This window comes from Corvus moneduloides, chromosome 2 (assembly GCF_009650955.1).
Source record: "Corvus moneduloides isolate bCorMon1 chromosome 2, bCorMon1.pri, whole genome shotgun sequence".
NCBI classification, from domain to species: domain Eukaryota; kingdom Metazoa; phylum Chordata; class Aves; order Passeriformes; family Corvidae; genus Corvus; species Corvus moneduloides.
Window position 1 is genome coordinate 38,571,803 of NC_045477.1, and position 14,153 is coordinate 38,585,955.

A 14,153-nucleotide genomic window follows, 5' to 3' on the forward strand; every position below is an offset into this window, starting at 1 on the left:
GGCTTTGCATTTGTATATCTTATAAAAGATTTAATGCTTCTTCCTGATTTAGTATTGCTATATTTAAAACTATTATAGTAAGTTTTGTGATTCTTAACATACATTTTGTAAAATTAAGCTTAAATGTATCTATACTCAATGTTATTCCAGTTAAGAGTAATATTCTTGTATTTAACTAAGAACTTAATCTTTTCCTAGTTGTTGGAATTCCGTTACCAAGTTATCAAATCTGAAAACACACGTCTAAAAGAAATGGTGGAAAACCAGGAGTGTGAAAGTTGCATGGTAATTTTTTTTAACCTGTGAAGTATGCAGAATAGTTACTTATATTTATTATAAATGTAGATTAAAACCATGGCAGATTTAGAGATTTCTGGCTTGCATAAATTAAACAAATAAAAATAAGGTGTGCAACATAATCAAAACCAAGTGGTATTCACACACAGCCTGAAGAAGGGTATAGCTAAGAGTAATTTTTATCTTAATTGTATTAAACTACAAGTAAGCTAAATTTTTCAGTAACTGTCTAGACACTAAACAATTTCTGGGAACTTATTTTTTTTGTAAGTTATGTCATTTATTTAAGTTTAAACACTCATCATTCTCACAGACAAAAATATATCCCTTTTTTAATATGTTACCCCTTTGTTCACATGGTATTTAAATAGCAGGGTAAAAAACTGACACATTTTGCTCCCACCCAGCTTATTTTAGAGTTTAGTATTTATATCTCCCCAAACAGGGGAGCTTTAAAATTTAATTGATAAAAAGTGTGCCATAAGATTATGTAGAACTGTGGTTTATGAAGATATTATAAATAGTATATATACTGTTTTCCACACAAAGTTTCAAAACATCCCCTGCTTACAGAACATCTACTGTTACTGTATCCATCACTAAAAACAACCCCACTGGAATGTTGTTCAGAAATACTGACTGGGGGGATCTGTAGCCTGTTAATTGTCATGAAAGAATGGCACATTTATCCACACCCTTAAAACAGCATAGATGCCCATCAGTGATGTCTTACCTACACATACATACACACTATCATGGATATCTGTATCTGTATAAGATACATTATGGTGGAAGCATAGATGGATATGTGTATGCATGTCTAACTCTTCTCTGCAGTGACACTTTTCTTGAAGATTGAGAAGAGCTGTCCGACAAGGGACCTTGGAGACATCACATTTGTTATATTTTAACAGTAAAATCCAGTTACTACATATACCAAGGTCAATAGATGTTTCAGTGGATTTGTGGACTTAAAAATTCTTTCCTACTTTACTAATGTATTGTGAGGATCTAAACATTATCAATTGTGATATATTTGATATTAAGATTCCAGGGATTTGAGTGATTTTTTTGGATGTGTTTGTGCTGTACAGTGGAGCACTGCACAGACCTCTGAGACCAGTGCCAGCCTAAGTCAAGTATGGTGAAATGCATCATCAGGCAGGGTTACTTTCAGGGTTTGGATGTCAAAAGCAGTGTAGCTGGGCCAGCTCAGTTTTGGGGTTCATGCCATTATAACTTTACTGCTGATTCTAGAGCTATTAGGGTTAGGACGACTTAGTGCTCTCCTTCTTCCTCAGTTCTGCCACCTCTACCACTTGTGAGACATAGCCAAGCCCCTGCTCCCCCATAGTTGCACAAAATATTAAATTTTCTTATACTTGCTGGCATTTCCCTGCCAACTTGGCTCATAAATTCCCCCTAAAGCTAAGCCAGGCAAGGTTCACAGGAAGAGATGGCATCAAACCAGTGCAAGGAATAGACAAGCTTTCAAATGCAGGAGCACGGTTATGACAGCAGTGTACTAAGAACCAAATCTGTAATACTAATGAGTTGCTGAGTTCCAAAAGAATAAAGTAAATCTAGGAATATATGAAAGCACAACTTAATGAAATGCAAGGCGTTTTAGTCTTTTGTGTGTAATCCGATAAACCTTTTGAGAAGTTCCTGTCGCTGACAGTACACTGCTATTGCAAATGTATTACACAACGCAGAGCAGGACTCTGCAGAGAGGTAGCTCCAAAATAGCTGGCTCAGGTGTGCAGCACAGGCTTCGTGGATTAAGGGATAGAAGAAAAAAAGAAAGAGAGTATCCTGGCTAGACAACTTCCAGAGCTAATCTCCATCTTCCCTTCTTGATATCCTAGTGGATGGGGCTCTTCAGCCCCTGATCACAGTGCACATGTGGCTTGCAATTTCGGTATTTTGCCTTGCATACCATGTGGGCTAACCCAGCTGAGAAGCAGGGTTTAGTGACAGGGACAGAGAGCACCATGCTGATGTGGCTTTACTCACTGCTTCTGAAACTGAAGGTGACTGTCTCAACACACATATTAAATTGGGTCTGTACACAAACTCTGTATCTAGTATAGTAATGAACTACTATAATTTTGCATGTTATTTTTGGAGGAAGTCTTACTGGAGGGAGCAATACAGTCTGCAGCTAGAGCTGTTATGGTTGCTTTTATGTCATCAGTTTTGCAAAGCAAGGGATGAATTTACAACGATAACATTTTGAATGCATGTTTGCTGAGAAATTTTAATTTGTTTTATTGTGTTATAGAGGCTGTTATCTCTTCTTTTCCATTTATCTACAGTGATTTTTTTTTTTCTGGAGGCAATTCTCTTGGTTTGCCCTAAATTCTGTGTGATTATATATGGTAGCTAGGTCTTTTCTTTAGCATAGAACATTGTTTTGTGTTTGCTTGTTAAAAATACACCCATTTACTGTGGAAAAAATAACTACTTAATTATGGTATTATCTCCTTTCACAGAGTATAGATTTATGTAACAAAGAACATGGAAATTTCACAGCTTCTGTTCACAAAATGAAACATGAGAATTTAAGACTACAAAATAGCCTTGTTAAACTACAAAATGACACAGAAGCATCAATACTGGGTTGCATGGATACGTATAGGGAAAGAGAGCGCAGCTACCAAACCCATTCAAAGATGCAAGAAAAGGAAGAGAGGTAATATTTAGATTGTACACATTTATGAAACTTCTTTTAAGTATTTTGGAAGGTCTAACTGGGCCAAAGTGTCAATTTTTTTGCTATTTCTGTTCATTCAGAACTCCCACCAATGTAAATATAAGATCTAGTAAGTATATTTGTAAGGACTTCCTACATTTTTCTGGATGGCTAATGGAAATTGGCAATAAATGAAGTCCCAGAAATGTTTAATTTCTGTTTTAGTATTTAGCACATGAAATTTTAAAAACTTTTTATGTGCTGCTCAAGTTACTCTTAGTTCCAGGTTTTGCAAAATAGAGCAGACTGTATTTTTACTACCAAATAAAAACAAGACAAGGAAAGGAAAGGAAAAACCAACATGAGAGGTAAACTGCTCAACAGGAGTTTCTCTTAATAAGCAGTTTGAACTATAAGCCCTGCTGAAAAGCTTTGTGTCCTTCAGCTTCATTTGTTGGAAGTTTCATTAAATGTATTTTAATGCCTTTCTAGTTTTGGTGTTCTTGGGTGACCTGATTTTAAAAAGAAACAATTTCAGATGCCCTGAGTAAGTCATTACTACAATAAACTCCTTGTTAGGAAAAAATAATGAGGCTTGAGAATATTCAGACTCATAGAAAGAATTGTAGCGATGACTTTCTTCTTATTTCCCTATATTCAGTGAGACATTGAATTCCCTTCAAACAGGTTATAATCATGGCATTGCAATAAAAAAAAAAAAAAAAAAGAAAATAAACTCCCTGCTAAACCGTATTTCACAGTACAGGAAAATAAAAATTAATAGGAAGCTAAATATGTTGATTGTTTGTAATAAAGAACTTACATGATGGCATTAAAATGAAACAGTTCTGTGAAGTAAAGTTTAAATAGTTGGAACCGAAACTGTACATGTTAAGATTTCAAACTCATACATTTAGGTTTCGGCAAAATTTAAAATTATTTTCTTTCTGCAAAATAGAGCGGCATCCCAATACATGTAGCTACGTTTTTGCCTAAAATTTCTTTTTAAACAACGTTGGTTTGTGTTGGAGATAGTATTCATGTGTATATAAAAATAAATAGATATATTATATGTATATACATAATATACATAATGCATGCACATATATATATATACATATATATATACACACACACACGTATCTTTGGAAGTGGCAGGTATGGCTGATTTCCTGGGAAGTTTCAAATTATGTTGAAGATTTTGCTGAAACAAATACTTGCAAACCAAGATACAGGTTATTCTGCACCAGTAGGTCTCATAACTTCACAAAATTGGTCAGTGCAATTTTTGCGCATGCTTCGACTCCTCTTGAGTGAGAAAAAGTAAGATTTTTCCCATTTTCTCAAGAGTTACACTTGCTGGATATAAGGGACTGTGAAATTTCATTTATGAGAACGTAAATATTTGAGACAACAGAACTATGCATGTAATTTGTAGGATTGTGATTTTGTAGCTATTGAAGACCAATCAAAACTGTGAGAGAGAAACCTGAGAGTTAACCTTTCTTACAACAGAAATCTCAGCCAGACTACTGGACACAATTTAAATTATTATTATTATTATTGTAATTAATATGATGAAACAGATATATTGAGCCTGGATTTCAGGATCTAAATCATGAATTAGAATTCCTAAATGAAAAGCTATTTAGATAAATAAATACACAGATTTTAAAATGTGCAAATTTGACATGTACTGTGTATGCACATCAGCCAGCCAATGTTTTTATGATAGGGCCCTCTCTGTACTGTCAGTTCTCTGTTCCCAAGCAGGAAACTACCTGGTTTTTCCAGAAAACTATAATTAAATTTTCAACTGTAAGATGTATGCAGATAAACTAGGAAATCGATGTTGGTTATTTTAAAATCTGGGCTATGTTTATTTTATTGTGAGCATAAACCCTGTTATTTCTGGTTTAATTTGCAGTTCTGTTTCCATGGTAATTATGGCACTGGAGAAAGGGCACAAAAACTTTTTTTACATGGCAAAAAATTAGAAAACTTGGTGTTTGTGCAAGGGACAGGTGTATATTCTACAATATTTTTCAGTTGTGTCTCTCAATCCATACTGGAATCCTGGGCCCAAGCACCATCATGTCTTAGAGAGGAGACCTCTTGAGAAAACATACGAAATTGCAGGAAGTTATACTGGCAACCCAAAAAGCAGCATGATTTCTTCTTTCTTTCTTTCAGTATACAGTGAATTTCTAAATATTAGAAAGTAAGATATGCAGAAATAGCATCTTTTTGCTACAAAAGGACTGTGCCCACGTTCTACCTATAAACACCTTAATTAATTGCTGTTTTCTTATATAATTGTCTTACTTCTAATTGCCATTTACTAAGCTTTTCCCACCCTCAAGATTTCAATCCTTTAGTTAGACCTTAACCATACGCAGTTGATTTGAATTTGGGCACAGTTGAAGAGGAATTTCTCTGATGAAGCTGGTATGTTCAGTTTGTTTCTCCTCAAATTAAAACATGCCTGTGGGTTCTGAAATGAAAAGCTATTTATTTACCACAAAAATATGCACAAAATAGGTAACTGATCAAGCCAAAGGGCACCTTCATCATGCAGGAAAAGTGAAGGGTAAATGCTAAGACTGAATGCCTGCTAAGGGATCTGGGGATTGCTTAATGGATGCGTGTTTGCAGTGAAGTATCTGTGTTAAGGAGGTTTTCACTACTCTTTGGAGATCATGCAACTCTTGTCACACTCACCACCGTATCAGGTATTGCAACAGATAAAGTGGAAGCAGTGAAAACAATTCTTCAGGGAAAGGCTTTTTATCCATTTTAAAATCAAACTAGGCATTATACTTGCCAGGTAAGAGCAACAGCACAAATTCTTGAAGACATTCTGGTCATTCAAGACCTGTAGTTTTCTTTCTCAAGACTGGATATGTCAACCAACAAAGCTGTGTAAGGAGTTTGGGGTTTTTTGCATCACTGAAGTTATTGACTGCATAGGGACCAGGCAGGTTTTATGTATGAGTCTGGAAAAATAGATCCTGTCTATATAAATTCCCTTTGTGAGGACAGTGTTCTTTCACTACTTGTTCCCTATGTCACCATGTCAACAGTGATATTATTTGTGTGAAGTATGTGTGGCTGTTAAATACTCTATGACAGTAATCCCACCGAAAGCCTAAGTTGTTCAGCTGCAGTTATAGTGTATTTGCATTGGAAGTGTTAACAAATGGACAGCTTTTTATAAATTTGCAGACTGTATTTAAAGGAGATCTTAGATATTATTTTGCACCTGAACCGGTAGAACTTTAAACCACAACTGTAAAAACCATCCAAAGCACCTCTATGTCATTGTCATGTTTTTCCACAATACCAGGCAGCCTCAGCAATCCTATGGATTACAGTAGGAATGGGAGTTCCTTTTAAAAAAAATCAAAAATTAGTCCTTTTCCTTTTTTTTTTTTTTTCCTTTTTGGGAGGGGAGGTGCAGCATCAGTTTTTACTGTCTAAAAGCTACCATAACCTAAGTCAAGTAGACACTCAAGTCTGAAAATTCTGTTCTTAGAGAGGTAACCTATAACATAAAAGTAATAATTGTTATTAAATACATAGAGAAGCAGTTCTGGGGGAAAAAAAGAACACAGATCACATAGACTTTACTGTGGGTTTAGAGAGAAAATTACTTCCAAAAAGGTCAGAACACATGAAAAAAAAATCTGTGATTTTATTATTCATGCCATTTATCTTCAGTTGTGGCAGGGTTTTTTCACTGTGTCCTTCGTCCAAACCATAGATGGAATGAACTTTAAAATAGGGAGGGAAAAAAAAAAGAAAAAAGGTATTCTGTGCCCAAAGAGCAGAGTATATTTATGTAAAGAAAAACATGAAAGAAAGGAGAAAACTCTGCCTCCATAAAGGTAAACATTTTAGATGACTTAGAAAACTGGAAGGTTTGGTGAATAATCTCAGAGAGTTTTATGTTAGAATGTATAATAATATTATTATTATAGTAAAAATAAAATTATAATAATAAATAATAATATAGCATCATCCTTATAATTTGCTTTCCCGTAGTATTCAGAGTATCTTAATCACAGCTTCTTTTACAATCAGAGAAAACAATACGTTCTTCACTAGGTCTCTGAGTTGTTCTGCACAGTCCCTTTATTGAATACTCGGTTTCATGTTTTGGGGCTGTTGTGCTTTAACCTGGCAGGTAAACAGCACACAGTCACTCACTCACTCCCCCATGCCCAGGGAATGAATTGGGATTTTTAAAAAAGTAAAATTCATGTGTGGAGATACAATTTAATAGGACAGAAAAGGAAGGTAGTAATAATAATCATAATCATAATCATACTGCTATAATTAGAGTATGTGAAACAAGTGATGCCCAGTGATAACAGTGCAATTACTCACCACCTGTCATGTGATGCCCAGGCAACCTTCCCCCCAGAGTTTTATTGCTGAGCATGATGCCATATGGTGTGGAATATCCCTGTGGTCAGCCGGGATCAGCTGTCCCAGAGGTGTCCCCTCCCAAATCTTTGTGCGCCCCCATCCTCTTCACTGGTGGGGCGGGGTGAGGAGCAGAAACAGCCTTGACCCTGTGTAAGCTCTGCTCAGCAGTGACTAAAACACCCCTGTGTTATCAATGCTGTTTCCAGCACAAATACAAAACACAGCCCTGTACAAATTACTGTGAAGAAAATTAACTCTACCCCTGTAAAAACCAGCAGAAGGGCTTATGTAGAAGCAGGTCCATCAAGGCTGCACAGCCACCCTCTCCCAACATCAAATATTTAAATTAAGACTAGAAAATGATGGTGTGATCTTTTCTGCAGAAAACACTGTCTTTTCCCTGCACTTAGCAAGTTCTTCTTTTTATTTAAAAAGAAAAAAAAAGTACTGAGTAGCCCTGCATACTCCTGAATATTTATAAAATTACATTTTAGTGGCAGAGAACATGCTCTTTAAAAGCTTTTAAGCTGCATTTGGAATTATTAGAGTGTTTTAGGATATTTGCAATGATAGAATCCGTTCAAACAGCTATCATGTTTTAGTAGTTACCTCCCAAGATTAAAATTTCAACATAAGCACAGGCCTCAATACAATGGAAATTTTTATCTCAGCTAGAAATATTGTAACAGAAAATTATTAAAATCTGAAATAATTTTTTTTACAAAGAATGATGCAACTGAAAATTAGTGTAATTTTGCAGACATCTGGGCAGGCTAGTCTCAAGATTTTCTGCTTTTATCAATACATTATCAGAATTGTTCAGTTAACTGTCAGGAAAAGAAGGTATTTTGAATGGGAAGAAAATGGCTTTCTCTTTTTTTTTTTTTTTTTTGAAGTTACTGTTAACCCTAATAGTTTTTGCTTTACAGAACTACAAATGATTGGAAATATGTACTTGAACATCAGTTCTGATCACTGAGATAGAAGAATTATGGAACATCATGATAAAACACTTAAAAATTAATTTTTAAACTTGAAGATTTTGTTTATTTTTACAAAAGCATCTTCTTGTACAATTTTTTAGAAAGTGTATTTTAAAAATTTATTAATTTTTTATATTAATCTCCAAAGTGCTGTCATTAAATCAATGGCAAAATTAGCATTGCAGTAAAAATGCAGAATCAAAGATTCTTGTACTATTTTTTGTTTAAGCATTTATTCTAAATTCTGGCCACTTGAACATAGTTGTTTAAGATAATATTAGATCCAACCACTAATAATAGGGTTTTTTCTCTCATCTCACACTTTCATATTTCATTTCCTCTACTTGTGTGGCTAAATTCACTCTAGTTCCTATCATCCTGTAAGCCAAGACATGGCTGAAGAGTGCTTGCATAGCTTTATCCACTGGAAAGCCAATAGCAAAGGCTAGGCAACAAACACTTAAGGAGTATTGGCATCCTCAATATCTGAAGTGAGTTTGTGTTTTAGCTCATCCTGCCACAGTTATACCAACCAAGGCAAGGTTCCTCAACCTAAGCTCCCCCAAAAGGGTTTAAATGAGGATGGTTTAATTTATAGCTGAAGTAGACAGAGAAAGCACACTCAGACTTCTACAGTAACTTAGGTGGAACTTGCTAAATTGCTGCAACTTTAATAAGAAGAAGAAGATAATGCTGAATTGTACATCCATAACTTCATGCATGAAGCAGTTTGAACAGCTAAGTAATCAAAACTATGTAAACAAATAAAAGAGAAAAACCTTGGCTTTGCTGTGATAGCTTGAAAGTTTTAACTGGCTTTCATACTTTGATTTTTTTTCTTTTAGATCTTTCCAAAATAAATATGCACAGGAAGTGGAATGTCAACCGATTGCTGTGCTCACTGCTGGTGGATACCACAGAAACTGCAGTCCTGCTTTGTATGGCCAAGGCAATATCAGCAATATCACTGGTTCAAAAAATGATACCACTTTATTTTCTTATCCACTTCACAGAGGTCATGAAAAGAAAATAGTTTATAAATCTCCATTACCACCAGTGGGGTATCCTTTGGGCTTTCCTGGGCCATTTCCTGAAATGGGCAGAACAGGCAGCTTTCAGAGCCCTGCTTACAATGCAGAAGAAATCAAATTATCCGTAAGTAACTATTTTCCAATAACGCATATATATATTCTCAAAAATCCTTCTGTGGACCAAATGCAGCCTTGGAGAAGCCAAAAATTAGATCACTCTTGTTGTCATTGTTATTTGTACAGTGCCAGCCCAGCAAAAATGGAAATACCTTACCCTAACAGAAATGTGTTTTTTCTGGAGATTAAACATCCCCTACTGAGCCATGCCTCTATTCTAATAACGGTGGCGATAATTACCTGCCATTATGTGACTGTGAGAAATACTTCTACATTTTAGCTTGTTGGCTTCTATATTGGGGCACTTGCTTTGTACTGCCTCTGTAAGAGCAGTCTGCTTCAAGTGTATTTCCATAGTACCTGCAAACTTACTGCCTTAAGTGCTGTTAGACAAATCAAGTTCCTACTTGATCTACATCTCTTTGATTGATGAATGAAATCAGAGAAATCACAGCAACTATTTTCCATATGTTTAGCCATCGTATTTGAAAAGAAACAGAAATTATAACTGCTGTGATCCTTATTTTTCTTGAAATGATAGAGTAATAGGACAGCATTCTTTCTTTTAGTCTTCACAGGCTGGAGACTATCACTCTCCATGACAAGTGGGACAAATCCCACTTTGCTTAGGAAAACTTAAGAAAATCTTCCCATAACTACTTGGCTTTAGAGCTCCCTTTAAATTTGAGCTTTATCCTCTTCCTTAGTATCTTTTATTCTTCCTTAGGCCTCCACTACAGGCCACTATTGCTTTGCACTTGAAAATTAGCATTTTCCTGACCTCAAACCATGAAACCATACCATCAGTAAGCAGTGGAACTAAGAATGTGAGTAAGGAATGAACAACAGGCATCCCTCTGTCCAGCTGTGATACATGGATCTTTGTAACCAGGAGATTCTCAGCTGCAGGGCTTTGGCTGAACCTAGAGAGGGAGAAGAGGGAAGACTTCAGCATTTACTAGGGGGGATTTACAGGCAATTGTACCTGTGGTTGCTGTACCCTGATTCTGCTGTCCACTTCAGAAACGAATGCACATCCTTTCCTATCAGAGACATGGCTGTTGGAGAGCTATCTCCATAGTCCAGAATTCACTGTTGGTAGGAAGAACCATAATGATGGCCTGCCTGGGAAGCAGGGATTGCAGTGCAGCCCTTCACTGACTGTGGTCCCATCAGCTGTGTCCTAGCAGCCTGAGAGCAGGGAGAACCATGTAGTCCTGGGTGTTTGACCTCACTTCCATTTTTATATTCTTATGTTTCACAGGAATTTTAAGTAAATGGGTTTTGGGTTCTCACGGCTGAGTTTTCCTCTTTAAACTGCTAATCATGAAAAGAGTTTGTGGACTTTTTCAGATGAGCCTGATAAACACCAATTCTCTCTTCTGTCAGAAGTGTCAGACAGAGACACCAAATCACAAAGCTTCTCTTTCCAGACAGCCTAGGAAAAATGTCCATTCTGAGATACTTCTTCAAGCTGCAGAGAAACTATTTCCCAGCTGGCACTCAGGACAGGGTCAATGCCAAGACTTTCCAGCTGGTGTGTGGGCAAAGTACATAATAAAATGATTAAGTAAGAGATATTTCTCATACAGAGTCTAGGTCCAAATCAGTGGCACTGAGGCAGGTACAGGTTCAGACCTGAAATTAAATCGTCACTCAGGCTGACACTGGATTCCACAGCTTTAGTGCAGAAATCACTCAACAGTCTGTTACTCCAGAGCTCTGTGTTCAAATGGAAAGCCACTGCGTTGAGGAGAAAGAGGGGGGAAAATACACAATATGTTAAACCAGAATTCTTTGGCAGAGTTCTGAGGACTTCAGGGGTATGAACACAGGGAGAGGACCCACAAGAAATCTCCAATATATTCAAAACTTCAAAAAATGTTATAAGGCACTAGTTTTCTGAAGAATATTTGTAGCACAAATTGAAAACATCAAATTTCCAGGTGATGTCCTGATACCTACCAAAATTATTCTCTTGGTATTGAAGGGAGGGAGAGAATAGTCTGTAGGGCTTTAGACAGTGATGTCTCTCCTCCTGGTAGAGAATCTTCAGACAAAGATTAGTAAATGTTCCACTGAAACCTCTGCCCTTTCACATTCTTACTTAGATGTTACATGTATAGAGAGAGTCATTCTTGCCTTAGAATAAACTAGAAAGCTCAGATGGGATTCACTGGAAATTCCCATAATCCCAAAAACTTTTGTTTCAAGGGTTTCCAAATATAGGGAAATACTTTTTCTCTGAACAGTACTTCAGGCTGTGCTCTCCTTCTGAAATGAGCAACTTCAGAAAATGATTGCCTGATCTTTTAGTCATAAATACTTGCTCACGTTTCTCTTCAGATGATAGACAATTGTTGTTTATTCTGGCTTTCAAGGCTTGGAAATACAAGAAAGTATTAAGCTGTAATAATGAAAATTTAAATTAGGCATTAGGAAATTTTCTAACATTAGTATGGAAACTTGCTTAATAAATAGATTGCAATGGAAAGTTGCGGAAATTCTACCACTGGACATTATTAGGAATTATTTTGACAGTCTTGATCCTTCCCTGAGGCATGCTATAGTCCATGCCTCTCACTCCTAGGTATTACTATTACCTAGCTAGATTACCTAGCTAGGTAGGCCCTCTAAAAGTCTTCCTATGTCACTCAGCAATTTTCTAGGCATCTCAAAATTAATTTTCACATATGAGCAGAAGCATGTTTAAGACAGGCCTCTGTACCTGCTGCCTAAGATATATTGCAGTGTAGGGTTAGAGGAAACTACTCCCAAAACGTTCCAAATTTAGTCACTATGAGACTAAAATATGCCAGACCAGTTTCTACTCTTGGTATTACAAAATCTTTCCTGGAAAGCAGAAGCAACTAAACACAAGAAGAGTACAGCTCTGGGGTTTGACCCTTCATGACATGACCACTAAATGTGGAAATATCCCAAGTGTTAACGTTTTCTTGCTGCCCTGCTGAAGGTACGTCCAAGAATGCTGGGACAACTCATGGGGCAAGTAAGAGGTTACCTCTAGGCAAATTAATTAGGCAGCTCTGTCTCTCTCTCTCTTTGAGAGACAACAGATCTAGCTTCCTGAAGGGCTCCTCCCCAGCAATCCAGAATTAATTCTTAACCACTTTGGGTAGTTCTTATTTAAGGAGAAGACATACTTAGCACATATTTCATATATAGAAATATGCATCTCTATCAGGTGCACTCCTTAATTTCTAGCAAATGATGAGGCAAAAAGGCGATTCTCATTAGCGGTATACACCAAAGAAATATGAGATCAGCTGGCACTGTAGAAATGAAAAAATAGAGTCTTTGTTGCCTTATTACCCAAACAAGTTAGATGGAAAGCTTACAATGAACCCATCCCTATCCAGTTCCATTTAGAAAACCAAAAGACATAAAAGCAGTGATATCTGAGAAAAGGAAATTCAAAATCAGGGAGCATGAATCTCATCTGAGACATGGATTAAAGAACTTTCTTTGTTTTTCTTCCTCAGAGGCCAAAAGTAAAGACAATAAAGAACATAATGAAAGAACAGACCAGAGGCTTGGAAAGCAAAGTTCTGCTGACAAGGAATGTTGCCTTTTAGACTTGCTTAGATAAAACCTTCTCTCAAAGTGCATAAAAAACAATGCATTAGGGACCTATCTAAAATCATAGTCTGTGATGTCTGACCCTCGTGTACGGAGCTGTGGGGAGCCATGACCTGCTTATTCTAAGTGATAAACATTCTTCTCTCAACTCTGAGGGAATTCAGAAATGTCTCATTTGGAGTTTACAGTGTATTTCAAGAAGAAACACATCAAAGTACCAGTTGAATCGAAGGACATTTAACAGTTTAGGAAGATAGCTTGATCATGTGGCCAATCTACTTCCAATGACAAGTCAGTAATTGTAAGCATTGTTATCCTGAATCTCTAAGAACCTCTTACAACTTGATGTAAAGTTTCTGAAGACTGGCACCTGTGAAAATCTGCAGTCCATGATGTGACATTTTTCTCTAGGTGATGACACCTATTAAATACATACTTCAGATTTTCCCAGTTTCTCATGCTTCTCATTGCAAGTATTTAATTTGCTCAGTATTCAATCAGTGATTTCATAACTGGTATTCAGTAAGTGAAACACATGGTGATTCTTTAAGTAAAGCCTGCAAATCCAATGTATTCTTCATAATACAAAAGCCTCCTTCAAATAATTTAAAAAATAATTTAAAAGGCAATTCTATCACTGAACCCTGACATCACAAGGAGATGTATTTGTGATCTAGCCCATAAAGGAATAAATGTGCATGTCGCCATGGCATTCAGAATGTCAGGAAAAAACTCTTCATATGAGAACAATAATAATTTATGAATTATTATTATTATGAGAATTATTATTATGAAAAATATTATTATTATTATTATGAGAAATCATGCATGTGTTTATAAAGAAAATCAGAAGACAGGTGATGTCCTTCCATTTTCTTAAACTTTAGAAGATTTGTATTCTTTCTTATTATTGCTAGTACAAGGATTGAGAGAGGGATGTTATGGCACAAAGTGATCCAATACCTTTAGGTTTCTTATTCATACATGTCAAATTAAGTG

At 36.2% G+C, this 14,153-nt stretch overlaps 1 protein-coding gene across 1 annotated transcript in view; it reads left to right on the top strand.

Moving 5' to 3' along the window:
- DEUP1 (deuterosome assembly protein 1) overlaps positions 1 to 14,153 on the top strand; it is a 43,236-nt gene that overhangs the window by 25,646 nt on the left and 3,437 nt on the right. The window contains exons 11-13 of the mRNA XM_032099152.1: positions 199 to 285; positions 2,793 to 2,992; positions 9,420 to 9,561. Coding sequence (XP_031955043.1) covers positions 199 to 285; positions 2,793 to 2,992; positions 9,420 to 9,561 — 429 coding nt within the window. The remainder of the gene's footprint in view (positions 1 to 198; positions 286 to 2,792; positions 2,993 to 9,419; positions 9,562 to 14,153) is intronic.